Below are 19,200 nucleotides of genomic sequence, written 5' to 3' on the forward strand. Positions count from 1 at the left end.
GGTGTCTGTCTGTATGTGTATTACTAATAGGTGCAAAAACTACTAAACCAACTGGGCTTAAATTTTACAAAAATATACCTACTATACCAAGGACCATTATAGGACTATTCACATTTCGATACTGACCGTAGGCTTTGCCCCTTTGGCTTTAAAAGCTCTGAGGTGAACATTTTAAAAGTAAATATTGATCGGTTTCCATGGCTGCGATGAGAACACTAACAATGTTTGTTTACATTTGCTTTGACATTTAAAAGCAAACAAGAAGAACTGCTAAACTGCATATCACAATTTCAGACAGCTGATACAAAGAAATTAAATAATATAATATTTTCCATAACTATAAGGTAGGTTTATTTTAATCTAATCTTTTATCATGGATTATTTATTCTAAAACTATGTCAATGATTATATAGAAAAAAACTGATTCTATAACCGTTGCTGTATCAACTCCGGCTCTACTTTGGATTTTTTAAAGCGTGTAAGTTATGAAAATAATATTATTGATATGTTTTCATGGAAACAGTATGAATATTACAATATAGATGTTTTGTATGAATTTGGAGGCTACTTTAAATAAATCCTAACTGCTTAATTAACATGTGTTGGATTAACTTAACATAACTTGCACATCACTTTGTTTTTTATGTGTATATTTAGGTAAATTAAGTTATTGTGTTTTGCTAAACCTATGCTTTAATTTAACTAAAGAATATCATCAATAACTAAATTGTACGTCGTTGATTTTTGTTTTCTAAAATCTGTTATATATGTGTAACTATATTTAATTATCAAATGGTAATACAAAATACTCTTATTTGATCTTAACATAGCTTTCAGTTCACATTTACTTTATTTGATACTTTTATTATTTGTGTTTTGCCACACCACTGATTAAATTAAACCAAGGAAAATATCATAAAACTAAGCAGTACACAGTGTTCTTTTGTTTCTAAAATTAATGAAATGTCTGTTACCATGTTTACTTAATGGTAAGTGTGAAAATGTAAAGGCAATGGACGATGGAACTGATTAAAAGAACTGGTTTAAGATGTTTGTTTATATTTTTGTAGAGTAGAATCAGAGATGCAATGAAACATATACTGTATATGCTATTACAATTTTTAGTCCTTGATGCTTTGATAATCATATTAGTTTTGTCTGCTGTCTTTATGCTAAATTATTTGTTTAACATTTTTTATAGTACCTCTAGATATAGTCCCTTTAATATTTCAAAAGACTGTATAAGGCACAGAAATATTTCTAAAGCTTATAACAGCTGACTTAGTTTTGCTAATGATTTATTGTGAGTAAAGAAACTGAAGATGGAAGAGTTTGTGATTTAATATAATAAAGAGTGAAATTAAAAAAAAATCATTGAAATTTAATAATTAGTATTTTTGCAACTTCAAAATTGAAATTTAAAATAATTTAATTAAATTAAAAGATAATATGTTATTAAGGGAGATGAAGGTAAATCATGTATGTCAAAGTTTTATTCAAAGATTTGGTCAGTTTTTCTCATATCAGCCTACACAAGATTTAATATTAATCAAAACCAAAATGGTGGTATCCACTACTTACCAGATTTAAAAGTCATAACTTAAAAACGTTTCTATTAAGGCTATAAAAGTTGAATTTTGTTTCTAAAAGCGTTGGCGGATGTGTAACACTTAATTTTGACACATCCTTTGTAAAACTCCGTCCATTATTATCGGAGGAGTAGTGTTTTGTAGAAAATGACTTCACGTATTATAAGGATTGATGAGTTAATTACATTTCATAATGATTTCCTTTGGATCCTTCAATTTAAATTGTTTATAAATACTTACCTAATGTTTTGCAATTACTTTCTATAATAATAATTAATTGTATTTCCAGTTGATAAAGAGAATTAAATTCTTGAATCACAGACATTATTTCATTTATTTTAAATAAAATTTTGAGGAGTTTTTTGCCAGTAACAGTCGTACACTACTCTCGAATATGGATTTTTGAGGGTCCATGAGGATTTCATCTCCGCCCGACAAAATTAAAAGGAAAACATCTAATTTGGGAAAAGTATGAAACATGGGATTTCAATTAGGAAATAAGGTTTATAGCTGTTAATGCTCACCACGCTTCTTCCAAAATAAAATAGAACAAAAAGGGAGATATCCCATCTCCTTGCCCTACTCCTGTGGTGTTATCAAAGAATCTGTGTATTCTCTTTCTTTTCAATCCTTTCCTTTTGTACCTTCAACACTTTATTAACATTTTAATATTATGTAACAAATGAGGAAACACATTGCATTGTAAAATGTTTAAAGGGTAATAAAGATTATTATTCTTACACACGTGTATGAAAATTTCAAACGAATAATGTTTTTGGCCTCTGGGGACATCCTAATGAAAAGTTCAAGTGGTCGCGGGGCTAGGTCTTAGCCGTGGTAATAGCTACTTCATGATTTTAATGCATGATTATAATGTGCATAGCAATTTATAGACATCAGTTTTAAGAATCAAAAATGTTATTGTCATTAAGCACATGGCAATAGACAAAGTCAAATACAGTGTTATAAGACATTACATGTGCAATTTGATGTTTGAATAGAGGGTTGAAATTAATTTAATTTATGATCTACCTCTATAATATATATTTCATATTTCATTTGTTTTGTTTACTTAAGTAGTATTGCAGGATAGTTGAATATAACAAGTATTTTGAGACGTGTTTGCAAATAAAATAACCTCAATGATAACACAAGAATATTTTTACACTATTTTATGTGATTGTTGCAGCTGTGGAATTTCAAGTTTGTCGTATGTTGAATGCGTCAGGTATATTAATTAATAAATATCATCCTCTTTATGGGACTCCCAATACATCTACTAAGTGTCTGTTCAGTTAACACCATCCTTAATTCATAATTTTGCTTGTATTAGATATTTTAGTTAGGTATCCGACTACAAATATCTGATTTGCATAATTCAGTGTTAATGAACATTCTAGGCAGATTGTTTTGAGAGACATAACACAGTTAGAGAAGGGAGGCCAGTGGCAGTTGTCTTGCTACAGTCCTCTCAAAGAACTTCCCAACATGCCCGGACTGGAGGACTACTCTCCCGAGGAGTTGCGCTGGGAGTGTTACAAGGCTTTGCAGAATGGCTCATTGCCTTTGTGTGTAAGTATTACAATAAAATACCCCCGCCGTAGCAAACCTGCCGACTAAGCGAATTTCCATTTGCCTGGATTGATTTTCAATTAAATGTATTTAATTAACATTAGGTGTTATGAGTACCTAGACTTGCTGCTACAGGGAGGGTAAAAAGTGTGTTTTTTTTAGTAAAATATTGATAACTTAGTATAAAATAAATAGATTTACCAAGTTTGATCAAAATATATCTATAAATAAGCAAACTACAACATTTTACATTATTCTCCATAAGAATAACATAGTAATTTTAAAATAACAATTTTTTGAATTTTCTGCGTAACCGATAATTGTACAAAAACACTTTGATATAGCCTACAGTACTAAATAATTGGTTTTTAAGCTCTTTAAAAAGGTCTGGAGGAAAATTGGGAAATTTTTTGTTTAGAGGGTCAAAAATTAGAAAAACCAATTTTTACCCCATAAAACCCCCCTTAAAACCACCCCGTTCCCTTGGTCCGATCATGCTGGTTCGCGAACTCATTCAAGTTTATCCCGCTTTACAACTTTAAACCAAATTTCATCAAAATCGGACAAAAATTACTCAAGTTATCGCGTTCACGGACGTATATATATATATATATAAATATTAATAAATAATACACCATAGTACCCTTTTTTTTAAATTATTTTTAATGACTGATGCATTTCGACACTAAGGTCATGGTCACAGTCTTTTACAATGTTATTAAATCTAATATGTAAACAAAGAAAATAAATACAATCACATGTTTAAATTTTAACTAAATCTATCTTGACTTGGAAAATTTTAGTTAATTTAAACATGTGATTGTATTTATTTTCTTTGTTTACATATTAGATTTAATAACATTGTAAAAGACTGTGACCATGACCTTAGTGTCGAAATGCATCAGTCATTAAAAATAATTTAAAAATACCCCCGCCGCAGCAAACCTGCAGACTAAGCGAATTTCCATTAACCTGATTGGATTTACACTAAAATGCCTCCATAAAAATAGCACATTTATTTCCTATTTAAATAGAATTAGTTTAACGAATACTTAGGTTTGCTGCAACAGGGAGGGTAAAAAAGATTTTTTTATAAAATGATAATAGTTTAGTAAGAAATAAAAGTATTTTCCAAAATCGATCAAAATATGTTCATAAACAAGCAAACTACAACAGTTGACTTATTCTCCATAAGAATAACATGGGAATTTTAAAATTACAATTTTTTTTTATTTTCTCCGTAACAATTAGGCGCATAATAACGCTTCAATATACTAAATTATTTGTTTTTTTAAGCTCTACAAAATGGTTTAAAAAGAAATTGTGAAATTATGTGTTTTTAGGGTCAAAAATGCAAAAAACCTATTTTTACCCCATAAAACCCCCTACAAACCCCCGTTCCCATAGTCCGATCATGCTGGTTCGCGAACTCATTCAAGTTTATCCCGCCTTACACCTTCAAACCAAATTTTATCAAAATCGGACAAAAATTACTCAAGTTATCGTGCGGATGGACACATATATATATATATATATATATCTCTATATATAGATATATAAAAATTTGAACGAATGGTGTTTTTGGCCTCTGGGGACATCAAAATGAAAAAGTAAATCGGTCCCGGGCTTAGGTCTTACCATGAGACCTACGGTAATAGCTACTTCCCTATAGGGAAATTCGCTAAAAGGGTACTATGGTGTATTATTTATTAATATTAATATTAATTACAGTAGCCCTAAACGTGAACAATATCAAATACAATATATATATATATATATTAATAAGCGAAATAATAAAAACCAGAGTACCCTGAAATTCATTTTTATTTAAACTGATACGTATTTCGGCACTAAGGCCATGATCACAGTATGAGCTATATAAAAGTATGTAAAAAAATAAAATAAATAAATAGTTAATAACATATGTTTTGAATTCATATTAAATTTTGATTAAATGGTTAGGTGTATTTTACACCTAACCATTTAATCAAAATTTAATATGATAATATCAAAATTTAACACCTAACCATTTAATCAAAATTTAATATGAATTCAAAACATATGTTATTAACTATTTATTTATTTTATTTGTTTACATACTTTTATATAGCTCATACTGTGATCATGGCCTTAGTGCCGAAATACGTATCAGTTTAAATAAAAATGAATTTCAGGGTACTCTGGTTTTTAGCGAATTTTCCATATAGGGAATAAGCTATTACCGTAGTACTCATGGTAAGACCTGGACGCGGGACCGATTTTTTTTTTCGTTTTGAGGTCCCTAGAGGCCAAAAACACCATCCGTTCAAATTCATATATATATATATATTTATATATTTATATATTTATATATATATATATATATATATGTGTCCGTTAGCACGATAACTCGAGCAAAAATGATCCGATTTTGATGAAATTTGGTACAAACGTGTAAACCTACGTTTATTTGAACGAGTTCGCGATCCAGCATGATCGGACCATGGGAACGGGGGTTTACGGGGGGTTTTATGGGGTAAAAATAGGTTTTTCTCATTTTTGACCCATAAAACATAAAATTTAGCAATTTCTTTCCAAACCATTTTGTAGAACTTAAAAAAACAAATAATTTAGTATATTGAAGCGTTATTATGCGCCTAATGGTTACGGAGAAAATTCCAAAAAATTGTAAATTTAAAATTCCCATGTTATTCTTATATGGAGAATAAGTAAACTGTTGTAGTTTGCTTGTTTATGAACATATTTTGATCAAATTTGGAAAATGTTTTTATTTCTTACTAACTATTAACATTTTACAAAACATTACAGTTTTACCCTCCCTGATGCAGCAAACCTAAGTAGGCTACTTGTTAAACTAATTCTATTTAAATAGGGAATAAATGTTATATTTTTAAGTAGACATTTCAGTGTAAATCCAGTCAGTCAAATGGAAATTCGCTTAGTCTGCAGGTTTGCTGCGGCGGGGGTATTTATTATTTCGCTTATTAATTGAAAAACCTAAAAAGTGAACAGAACTATAAAAAAAAAAAAAAATATATATATATATATATATATATATACATATATACAAATTTGAACGAATGGTGTTTTTGGCCTCTGGGTACATCAAAATGAAAAAGTAAATTGGTCCCGGGCCTAGGTCTAACCGTGCCACCTACGGTAATAGCTACTTCCCTATAGGGAAATTCGCTTAAAGTGTAACGGTGAGTAGGCTAGGTCATGCCTTACAAGCTGGGAAGTGTGCTGAAGGTGTTTATCTAAACACTGAAGGCCTTGTACTCACAAGCAGTTTAGTAAAATAAATAGGTCGCCTGAGGTAGGGACTGGGTCAGTCGGCCAGGAAATGGTGCCCATTAAAGCTCTCGAGAAAAAACTATGCATTGGCAAAGCCGAGGACGAGGCAATAACAGGAGCAAAAAAAAGATTACGATCAAAAAATAAAACGCCTCAGAAGAGAACGCACCACAAGCCATATAAATTCCAAGCCCTATGGCAAGTAATAACTTTTGAGAAGAAAAGAAAACTGACAACCCCCCAATTCAGTTAAATTGTCATGCAGAAAGAATAGATAACACACAGGAAATAGCCACTTACTTGTTTCAAGATGTTATTGCCACAGTTGCAGATAGAATCAATTACCCAACTCCCCAATTAATTGAACAGAAAGCACCAATAACCAATAACAACTATCATTTTCATTTTTAAGTTGCAACAGAAGTAGAAACAGTCCAAGCTATCCCTTAAATAAAAAACCTCAACGGCCATTAATGAAATATCAGCAAAATTGATGAAACGCTTTAAAGAAGGACTAGTAGGCCCTCTGATAGACATCATAAATAAATCACTCTCAAGGGATTTCCCAGGCCAGCAGAAGATTTCTTAGGCTAACCCTAAATACAAAATTGGTCTTCCAAAAGAAAAATGTAGCTACAGACCAATCTTACTTATACCAACTTTTGCAAACATACCGTATTAGAGAAGATTGTCTTTAAAAGACTATGTACCACCTTGAACAGCAGTCTTCTTTCTAGCCAACAAAATGGTTTCCTTAAAGGCCGCTCAACAACCACAGCCCGAATACAGTTTACAGAGTACTGGACCAGCTTGAAGATGACTCAACAGGTATCACCCTTTTTCTCAACTTCAGTGAAGCGTTTGACTGTCCAAACCATGAATAGCTTCTGAGATAACTGGGAGTTGGGGGAAATGAAGCAGGATGGTTCAGATGCTACCACAAAAAGCAGCTGGTTCTGCATTGAAAACAACACGATACGCAAATCCCAAAACCACCGACATACATAGGGGTGTCCTACAGGGGTCAGTACTGGGACCAGTACTGTTTCTACACCTGAAAAACGGAAATATTAGAAAGAGACACACTAGCAAATTTTAACAAGGCCAAGTACTACTGCGAAGAAAACCACCTCATCCTTAACAAAAAATAAATCTGTACAAACTATTATTAGCAACAGAAGTGCCACAACAGACATCGCCATACCTGACCTGGAAAAGAAAAACAATACAAAGAAACTTGGCAAGATCATTGACTCCAAACAAACCTTGAAACCCTCACACAGCTCTACTATGCAAAAACCTTTTTTCTGCCACTTATGTCATCAGAATGATAAAACAAATAAGTAGAACAGATGCGGCAAAAGTAGCCTATTTCGCTCTTTTTGAATCTCATTTGAGATAGTATAGAGGTCTGGAGGGGGACCACTGCATTCAACTTCAACCTAGAACACGTTCTCATCCAACAAAAGAAGGCAATCAGGTGTTTGGTTGGCATTGGACAAGGACAATCAATCAATCAATCTTTATTTGCTGTAAAATATCATGATATCATTGAAAAGGTCAGGATTTACAGTTTTCAGACCAAGTCTTCGCATAAATAACCAAATATTCTTATAGGCTAAATATTTACAACAGATACTATTCACATTCTGTACCGAAATGAAAACAAAACTAAAAGAAAATTGTTTACCTGTTTAAAATATTCATCAGACGATAAAAAGGTTTTTAAAGAATATAATTGCAAAACAAAGCCTTAAATTTGTTAATTAAATGAACTGAATTATATATATCAAATTAATCAGCCTTGCCACCTTTAATATACTATTATAGATAATAATCTACTTATGTATCACGTATGCCAGTAGGTGTCAATTATTATAGTTGATTATGCTGTACATGTTTCAAGCCTAAATACGGCTCATCTTCAGCAGCATTTTTCTATGTAAAATTTTCACATCGAGAGATGATTGTCGACTATATACAAACCACATATACACACAAACACAGAACGTTTTAGCTATTTTTATTTACATGTGTTTTCGTAGCGTACGCTACATAATTACGCGTACGCTACGAAAACACATGTAAATAAAAATAGCATGCTAAGCATGCTCTTTAAGAAATAAAATTTTAAATGGCCGCCATTTTGTTTGATGAATTTTAAAAATCTTCATAAATTTTTTGTAGCTTTGTCTAGTTGTCATAAATGTTTGTGCAATGATTCCATTTCGTATGTTTAACCATTCTTTAGAAAAAAATTAATAACTGAAAAAAACAAAATGGCGGCTGTGTGAGTAACTAAGGACTTTCGGACAATTTAAATATGATATTTAGGTACGTTTCTTACCCAGGGTCAATGCCCTAAAATATTGGTAGAGAGTTCCGGGACACCCTGTAGTCGACAATCATCTCTCGATGTGAAAATTGTACATAGAAAAATGCTGCTGAAGATGAGCCGTATTTAGGCTTGAAACATTACAGCATAATCAACTATAATAATTGACACCTACTGGCATACGTGATACGTAAGTAGATTATTATCTATAATAGTGAATTATATACTTTGATTGCAAAAAATTATGTGGCAATTACTAGTTTTACTAATGCGATAGGTCAGAGGAGACTCTCTGGTGCTAGAAGGATAACTTGGCCATGTGGTAAGAGGTAGATATCTTCCCAAGGAGGAACTAATAGGAAGACTACAGGTTTACATCGGATGCCTGAATTTGTAGTGTCTATCAATGAAACAACTGTCTGGGGTGCACAATAATTCAACTTTAGGGATGAAACGCTTTATGGTCTTGGCCTGCCCCTGTTAGATATAAGATAAGGCGATGAGATTCTAACAGCGCTGTATTTTTAAAACGAGTGTTGTGACTGTGATTATTAAATTTAAGATATTCAGAGTTTTCTAATATATAAACAATCGGACCATAAATGAACAAATTTACTACAATTTGAATGCAGATCTATAAAAAGAGGTTTGCAATGCTCAGGGTGTGTCCCAGGCATAACTCTTAAAGCCCTTTTTTTTGGGAATAAAAATTTCCTTTATTCTACCAGTACTGCCCCAAAGCACCAATCCATATCTCATAAGTGACTGAAAGTATGCAAAATAAGCCGTCGTTGCATATTTCACAGGAACCTGATTTACAAGACGATTTAAAAGATATACCACACCAGACAATCTTAAAGATAAATAATCTATATGAGCATTCCCTGTGAATTGATTATCAATTGAAGGCCCAACAATTTTACAGCTGTGGTATTATTTAGATCGCAGTTAGTGGGAATCTGTTTTAGTGTAAAAATCATGTTTTGTGTTTTTTTTTCATTTAGCAAAAATCCATTACCGTGATGCATTTTGCTTTGTTTCATGGACAAGATTTTGAGTTCTGCAAGGTGGGGTTTACATTTTAAAAAGTTGTATTATTAGCATAAAGAATAATTTTACTGTTTACTGCCAATGGAAGGTCATTAAAATAAATTAAGAATAAAAGTGGATCAAGGACTTGTTGAATATTCCGAGAATCTACAAATTATTACTAACTAGAAAACTATAAAAAAAGTTATTTTAACAAAAACCTGAATGATGTTGTTTAATCAAATTCAACTTTAAGACTAACAAATCGTCTGTTTTTAAACATTAATTAATATTAATCTCAGACTTGTAGAAACATGATTAGAGATATATTACTAAATCTCAACACTTTCCCTCATGTTTATAACTGTTTCAAAAGTTTATTTCAATCCCATAGCTTCACACGCGGTCTTCAGTCGTGGTCTGTGCTGTGGTTTGGTCAAACAGTCTGCTAACTGAAATTCTGCTGGCATATGCTTAGCGGCCAGTTTGCCTTCTGAAACCATTTCTCTCACAAAGAAGTGTCTAGTCTGAATATGTTTTGTTCTTCTATGATTCTCAGGGTTTTCAGCTAGGCGTATTGCTGCTATGCTGTCTATATTCAGGATTGGCAACTGCTTTAGATTTATTTATTTCCTTTAGCAATCTAACAAGCCAAATTATTTCCCTACAAGCTTCACTTGCAGCAACGATTTCAGCTTCTGTACTTGAAATAGCTACAGATGATTGTTTCTGACTGAACCATGTTATAGCTCCTCCACTATACATGCAAACAACCCCAGTTGTCGAACGTCCACTGCTATTGTCCCCATCATGATCAGCATCACTGTAACATTCTAGCAGTCCTGATTTATGATTTGATTTATATTCCAAAGACCAATTCATTGTACCTTTCAAATATCTTAGTATCCTTTTAACCAAATCCTCTAATAAATATCCTCTAACCAAAGTGAGGTTATCTGACATTATAAAAACCATGGTTTTTAACCCTAATTGTTTTACTCTTTTCGCATTGACTATGACTTGTATTGTCTTAAATGTTGTGAAACTTTCTACGAAACCCAACGGGTGGATTCTATTTTAGAAAATTTGGTCTACTAGATCCCGACTGATGATGGACCTTCGGGCCCGAAATTAATTTCGGATCAAAAAACAGGATTGCTAAGGTAAGGCCTTGTAATATCAATTAATATCCTTTTAACTTTAATCCAGTCTTCATATGAAGGGTTCTCTAATGACTGTGATGCTTTCCCCACAGCAAAAGCAATATCAGGACGAGTTCCGGTCACCAGATACATACATGCTCCAACACATTCTCTGTAGGGGAATTCTTTAGATTTCACTTTTTCTTCAAGGTCTACTTTCCCTACTGTTGTGTCCTTTATGATAGGGGTCATTGCCGGTTTACAGTCTTCCATGCCGAATCGTTTCAGAATTCTTTTGGTATATCCCTCCTGGTTAATTCTTATAGATCCAACTTCTTCTTGCTTTATTTCTAGCCCAAGAAAGTAAGATGCCGGTTTTTCTACTATTTTAAACTCTTGTTTCAAGTCTTTCATGAAGTCTTTGAGCATTTCAGGATCCGTTGATGCAACCAGCCCATCGTCCACATAGAGTGCAAGCAGAAGCTTCTTTACACCCTCTTTCTTGATGAACAAACAGGGATCTGCTTCACTCTTATTTAAGCCAAGTTGAATCAAGAAGTTGCCAATTCTTTTGTTCCAACACCGAGGAGCTTGTTTGAGACCATACAAACTCCTTATTAAACGGCATACTCTTCCTGAACCATCATCGTATCCCTCAGGCTGCTTCATATATACTGTCTCTTCTAGGTCTCCATAAAGGAAGGCTGTAGAAACATCAAACTGTTTCAGTGACATTTTCTCATTAGCTTCAGTACTTAACAGTGCTCTTACTGTTCCCAGTCTAGCCACAGGACTAAATGTCTCGAAATAGTCCACTCCTTTCTGTTGTGAGTACCCCTTGATCACCAGCCTTGCTTTGAACCTATGGACTGAACCATCAGGATTAGTTTTAACCTTATATACCCACTTGCAAGGTATACATTTCTTACCATCAGGTAACTTTTCCAATGCTCAAGTTTTATTAGTGCTTAGCGATTTCACTTCATCATCCATTGCTCTTTTCCAATTTTCCTTTTCTTGAGATTGTATTGCTTCATAGTAATTTTGCGGTTCATGTATGTCACTCATATGACACATTGCAAACATTACATAGTCTTCAAGTCTCTTGGGAGCTTTGATGTCTTCACGCTTTCGCAACTCGTATTTCGGACTTTCATCTCTTTCTGATTCTTCCTCAGAATCCAGTCCAACGATATTTTCCCCAGTTCCTACTTCTTTTGAAGTATTTTCTTCTTGAGTTTTTGATGGTTCATGGTTTGGTAACTGTAACAAGGGTCTCTGAAACAATGGTTCATCATGAAAAATTACATCTCTTGATCTAATCAAAGAGTTATTTTCCTTACACCAAATTCGATATCCACCGTTATCATCATAACCAATTAAGATCCCTTTTACTGACTTCTTTTCCATCTTATTCCGTTTAGGTTTAGGAACATGTGCATAGCAATTGCATCCTATGATCCTTAGATTCTTTATTACTGGCTTCTTTCTTGACCACAGCTCAATAGGAGATATCTCTTGTACACTTGATGGACCAGTTAGGTTTAAAATGTAGTCCCGCTATGTTGACCATTTCAGCCCATAACATTTCTGGTATTGTCTCATGGGCGTGCATCATTGCTTGTGCTGTCTCGACCAATGTCCGGTTGTCTCGCTCACTACAGCCGTTTTGCTCAGGCGTGTATGGCATTGTTAACCTATGCTTAATCCCATGATGCTGTAATATTTGTCTCACAATACCACTATCAAACTCACCACCGTTGTCACTTAGTATTTCCTTTACAATCACTCCTGTAGTCTTACTTTCAGCAAAAAACTGCATAAGTTTCTCTGGTACTTCTGACTTCTGCTTCATGAAATACACCTGTCTGTATCTAGAGAAATCATCTTTAAACAGTACAAAGTATCGATAACCTGATACTGAACTTACAAATGGACCACAGACATCTGTGTGAATCAGCTCACCAGGCTTAGTCGCTCGTTCTCGAGTACCAAACTTCAACCTGTGACTTTTACCAAAAATACATCCTTCACACAACTCACTATCCAGTTTCAGCTTTACTCCAAGTTCTCGTTCAATTGTAGCTTTAACATGACGTTTATTTTGGTGTCCTAAACGTTCATGATAGATCTGCAACAAGTTCTCATCTGAAGTTAGTTTGTTGACTTGAATGGAGTTCAGTGGGTTGATTGCTCTCAATGCTAGCTTGTACAAACCTCCTCTCCGGGTGTGTGAACCAAACAGTTTTACCTCACCATCAACTTTCAAAAAACAACTTTCAGTTCTTGAAATGAACTCACTCTTGAGATGCAAATCTTGAGTGGCAAGCACAGAAAATAGGTTTTCCTTAATACTAGGTACATACCAGACATCAAAAAGTTTATGTTTCATCCACTTTCCATTTACTGCTGCTTCCACCTCTACCTACAGTACCTTTCCCCAGAGCACAGATTGACTCTCTATTTGCTGTCTTCATCACTCGACTATCTACAAAGGGCTCAAAGGTCTGAAATAAATCTTCTTTAAAAGTTACGTGATTAGTTGCTCCATTATCTACATACCAGCAATTTTCATCAGTAAAATTTACTTCACTGAATGTCATGAGACCCATGTTCTTCTCAGAATCTCCTCCCTCTGATTTGCTAAAGTTAGATATCTGATTGGAAGGTTTGGCTGGCCTGCCATCAGCTTTCCACTTATTACATTGCCTAACTTTATGACCTGATTGCTTACAATAATGACAAACTAAGCTTTTCTTTTGTTTACTGTCCTTTACTCCTGAATTCTTACTCAAGGCATGGTCATTAATCTTTCTTCCAGATTTTACCACTAAAGCCTCACTACAGTTTTGCACATTTCTGGCATTCAATGCTTTTTCATATGCACAAAGCTGTGTAGTAAGTGTGTCAATGGTTCTCTCAGATTTCCCCATTAACATCCAACTAGACTTAAATGAGAAAAACTCCTCCGGTAAAGTGTCTAGAATTTTGCAAATAGAAATAATTCAGGTAAGTCACAGTTACTTTGAGTGTCTTTACTAATTTCTAGCTTTAGGTCATTCCATAGGTTTTTGAGCTTTGACAAATGGCTGGATATGTCATCAGTGGAATCTCTTTTGTAGCTAAAGAATTCCAAACAAATATTGTAAGCTTTGTCCTCTGAGACACCATTGTACAGCTTATGAAGTTCTAGCCATACTTCCCTAGCCTTTGAAAAACGCATAACCTTTTGTAAAGTTTCCTCTGTCATGTTTGTCATCATAACTATCAGTGCCATGCTGTCAGCCTTGGTAAAATTAGCTACATCTAAATCATACCTAGCTTTCTCCTCTACTGTTGCTCCTGGATTTAGCTCCTTGGGCATTTGAAGATTCCCCTCCACAACGTCCAAAGATTTTGGTATGCTTCTTAGAAGTATGCATATTTTATATTTCCAAGTTGACCAATTTTTGCCATCAAAAAGTCCTACTTGCAGTTTGGTAAACTCCATTATTTATATTTCCTAACAAATAATCTTGAAGAGGTTTACAAACAACACAAATATTTAATTTTGACTTTTACAAAATAAATTAACATTGACTCAAGACAAACATGAAATTAGTTAGTGAATTTGAACCACGGGCTTCTGCTACCATGTTGAATATTCCGAGAATCTACAAATTATCACTAACTAGAAAACTATAAAAAAAAGTTATTTTAACAAAAACCTGAATGATGTTGTTTAATCAAATTCAACTTTAAGACTAACAAATCATCTGTTATTAAACATTAATTAATATTAATCACAGACTTGTAGAAACATGATTAGAGATATATTACTAAATCTCAACAGGACTGAGCCTTGTGGAACACCCCATTTAACATTCTTTTCTTGTGACGTATACTTAATACTTGCTATTTGTTTACGATTGTTAAGGTGAGATGAAAATTATTGTGGAGATGGCCCTCGAAACCCATACTTGTGTAATTTGATATTGAGAATTTTAAAATCAACACAATCAAATGCCTTGCTTAGGTCACAAAAGGTGCCCTGAGCAAATAATTTATTTTCAAATGACTCATGAATTTGATGAATTAGATTATCAAGAGCATTAATAGTGGACATTCTCTTTCTAAATCCAAATTGGGATACATTAAACAATTTGTGATTGCCAATTGTGTGACAGACTCTCAATTTTCAACACTCGCAAAAATAACTGGAATTATCAAAACCGTGCTGATGGGTGACGTTGAAACAAACTCCTCAGTAGATAATCCCGATGACAATATTGGAAGCTATAACACTATAACACCCTCGCTATTCATTGAATATTCAATCTCTATTCAAATGTTTATAACTCACATAAATATTCTTTACCTATTATGAAAAGTGATTTGTTTTTAATTAACATTGGTTATTTTTCAGCAAGTCATTGTACAGCAATTGTATGGGAATGTTGCCAAGATCATCAATGAACTCAAGAGAAAAGATTCTGGATATTCAATAATTGTAAGTAAGCAAGCTTTTGATTTTGAGTTGACAAATTTCACAATTGAGTTCTATCAATATTGTCTTAAAAAATATTTTAAAAAACAAACTTGCATATTGTTAGTGTGATTATGTAATAAAACAACTCATCCGTCTAAGAGGTATAAGATCCGATTGACTATGTACACAAAAAAGTAGCTTACTATTACCTGTAATAATATGGCAAATTTGGTTGAGATATACTTTTCGTCTTAAAGTTATTAAGTCGTCCTAAGGCTTAAATGTCACCCTTATAAGTTTGAACGGATGGTATTTTTGGCCTTTGGGGACATCAAAACAAAAAGTAAATTGTTCCTGGATCCAGGTTTTGCCATATGAGACCTACGGTAATAGTTTATTCTCTATGTGCAAAAAGTAGATGGATAGTAATAAAGATTTACTACAAAAACTTTCTTTGTTAAGATAAAACCAGAATAGAATCAAATCAACAGAAAATAATGAAAACCACAGATATATTAACAAAGACTGAATTAGTGCATTCTGAAGTCAAGCCAAGTAATCTACTTGAGTAAACAAGTTGTTTGTTCTGGAAATAACCATTTCTATTTTGAGAAAGCAGTGAAACTTCCTGAGTCATTTTGAGATATCCGATATTAATTTGTATAGTGGCCAGAAATGCATTTAGGTTTTTTTTTAGAAATATACGACTTTAGAAAGCGTAATTTTAATTCCAATTTAATTATATTTGAAAACCTATAAGAGAGTGTGTAACACAAAACGCGACCAAACTAAGCTATTTCTGATTCAATCAATCCTTTTATTTTGGCCAGTGTAATTTTACACTGTCAATTTTGTTTGGCCAACTGCAAACCACTAACGCCTCAAAACAATTTGTGTTTTGTTCTGTCAGATGACTTGATGGGTGTGTAGGAATAGCAAGGGATATAATAGATGGGGATTAGCAGCATTGTTATGGTAATATTATAAATCTTTGACAAGAAAATCTCTGAGCTATTTAATCTTTGTCATAATTTTGTTTGTATAGTGTGTGTTAGCAGAGTCGGTATTAGGTAGTGTGTGGCTCTGTGCAAACATGCAAAGCAGGGTCCCTTACTATTGAGTTATACCCCCAATCGCCATATTGTTGCTTATGCTTATAAATGATAAATTTCTGCGATCTCAGCAACAATTTTAATGATTTTTACGCTCCCAGCGGCTAGTGTGAGTAGTAATTTTACAGAACACCACAAAAATAGGACAAACAGCGGTTATTGGGGATTATTCAAAAACAAAATTTGCCAAGACTTGAATATATTTTGTATTTGCCCGAAGCGTAGGGCACCCCTCCCCCCCACGGAGGTGAAGGGGCCTGTGCAGTTACGGTTGGCTCTGTGCGTTCACTTAGCTTATACTCAGGTCGACATACCACACCTTGTGCTGTAGTGTGAAACTGACTTCATTCTAACTTAAATTATGCCAACTAGGTGTTCTATGCAGTTGTCTGCAGTATTGAGCGGAGCAGGCATTTTAACCAACACAAGAAATTTAACTACCAATTGGTTATTCCTTTAAATAATATTTATTTAGTAGGTACATGTTTTACTCATAATTTGGTACTACCCTACTGTTAAAACTACTGTAAATGATTTTTATTGAAATTACAATTAACATGAAAGTGACTACAAATATCTCGTTCGCATGGCTCAATCACGTCCTGGTTGAAGTTTGTTCGCTACGCTCACTCCCCTTTAGGTTGGAGCTCGTTCGCTACGCTCACTCACCTTTAGGTTGGAGCTCGTTCGCTGCGCTCACTTGCCTTCAGGTTAGCTCGTTCGCTACGCTAACTCGCCTCCAGGTTGAAGTTCGTTCGCTACGCTCACTCACCTTTTGGTTGCAAATTAGCTGTTGTCATAAATTATGTAAATGTAAAAGAAATAATAGTGCTGCACCCTGTTGGTAATCCTTGTAACTTTAATGCTATTGAACATCATAGAACAGAACCAACTTGTTTAATTGAAACAGCTGTTAAGATTCAATAATTCCATTTCTCATAAGGTTAACATGGGAAACTCCAGAGCCACTGGGGCGGAGCCCGAAAGGATTTTTGAAATAAGAATATGCCTATATGTTAATCGGGAATGTGAGCTATCATCATGCCAAATTTCAGCCCAATCCGACCAGTATTTTTCGCGTTCACTTGTCACAAACATACATCCATACATCCATACATCCATACATCCAAACTTCCTCATTTATAATATTAGTAGGATATTACATAGACAGTTCACGATTTTTATTGGCCAACCGATTATTAAATGTCTTTCATAGTTGTATCATCAAATGATCCACTTGCTTTGAATGTGCTGCTCTATAACCTCTTGACAATTAATCAAACATTATGTAAAACCTTCTAACACACCCCTCCGTTATCAGGACAGATGGTTGCAAGAGAGTGAGCAACAAAGGGTGCAAACCAGAGATCAACCTTCAACAATATTTTCCTCACCTTTTGGAGGGAGCAGTGTCACCGAGCCTCCAACACAGCAAGCGCAACCAGCTTCCCTCTCTTTCTCTCTTCACCAGCAACAGCAACCACAACCGTACCAACAAAACAATCCTTTGTTCTTGAATAGCCAGGCTTCCCCTGTATTCTCAAGTAATCAAAATACATCGCCTTCACCACCCATTTTCCCCAGTAATCAATCAACTTCGGCTTTTGCCTCGCCTCTCTCAGTTTCCCGCACTCTGGTTGACAATCAAGCGTACTCAGCCAAAGAAGCCTTGACAGAGGCGGAGCTTATAGCTTTCCAAGCAGACAGGTTTGTACTTGGCTCAATACCAATTAAACCTCCACCAAGGATGTTTTGCAATATGTAATTCACTTATAACATGTTAAATATTATGAACTTTGTCTGGAAACATTAGCATTAAAGAGTTTTCCTTTAGAATTTATGATATTTAAATTCCTTACGTCCCATTGATTGTTATCTGAAGAGAAAAATTATTTCTGTAGACTAACTTTTGGTATTGGAAAATTGATTTCAATACTTGCTTCGGCTAAATCCAAACTGTTGCCTGTACCGCAACTAGTTTTGACTTCTCATGAAGTCATCTTCAGGTGTTGAAGGATGTCATAATTCATTAATGTCCGCAGTTAATGTCTATGTTACAATAAATGAAAATAAATTCTTTTAAATACTAAACGTAGTTTGGAGGCTTACATCAAAAATGAAATTTGGCAGTGTCTTTTTTAATATTTTCATTTTTCTGAGAGGATTAAGTGAGGTAGTTTTTAAAATGTTTAGAACAAAATTTGAATCAACGATTTTAAACTAAAACAAAATGTAAATTAAATTAACAACATTTAAATTAATTTTTCATCTTTGCCAATGAGAACTTCAAAGAAAAAAACTATCAAATAAGTTCTTTACGTGTAATACAAGTATGGAACTGAGTATAATATATTCAGGAGTTTTATTTAAAGCAAAAAGTTTGTTAAATGGGAAAATATAACACGGAGGATATGTCATGGTTTTTGTAATGGTTGGGGAAGACTTTGAGAAGCTCGGGTCAAAAAATTTCCAATTGGCGATCACCAATAGCCATGTGATGTCTGCAATGCTGACGGTAAGAAGACTAGGTAAGAAAGGGGAAGTGCTGTACATAAAAATAATATTTTTTTATAATATTCTCTGTTCACTGTTATTGATAATTTTATACGTGGATTTGAATTGTTTTGGGTCTTTTTTGGCGTGATTAATGCTGTAATAA

General features: G+C 33.9%; 1 protein-coding gene across 1 annotated transcript in view; it reads left to right on the forward strand.

Annotated features, from left to right (window-relative positions):
* The window catches only part of LOC128989802 (nucleoporin NUP42-like), a 36,246-nt gene extending 17,869 nt beyond the window's left edge, over nt 1-18,377 (forward strand). Inside the window, exons 4-6 of the mRNA XM_054411855.1 lie at nt 2,990-3,161; nt 15,367-15,450; nt 17,863-18,377. Coding sequence (XP_054267830.1) covers nt 2,990-3,161; nt 15,367-15,450; nt 17,863-18,306 — 700 coding nt within the window. The 3' untranslated portion in view covers nt 18,307-18,377. The remainder of the gene's footprint in view (nt 1-2,989; nt 3,162-15,366; nt 15,451-17,862) is intronic.
* The last annotated feature ends 823 nt before the right edge of the window (nt 18,378-19,200 follow it).

The sequence above is a fragment of the Macrosteles quadrilineatus genome, unplaced genomic scaffold, assembly GCF_028750875.1.
Source record: "Macrosteles quadrilineatus isolate MER2022 unplaced genomic scaffold, UCM_ALF_1.0 Scaffold_3__2_contigs__length_128488019, whole genome shotgun sequence".
Lineage (NCBI taxonomy): Eukaryota > Metazoa > Arthropoda > Insecta > Hemiptera > Cicadellidae > Macrosteles > Macrosteles quadrilineatus.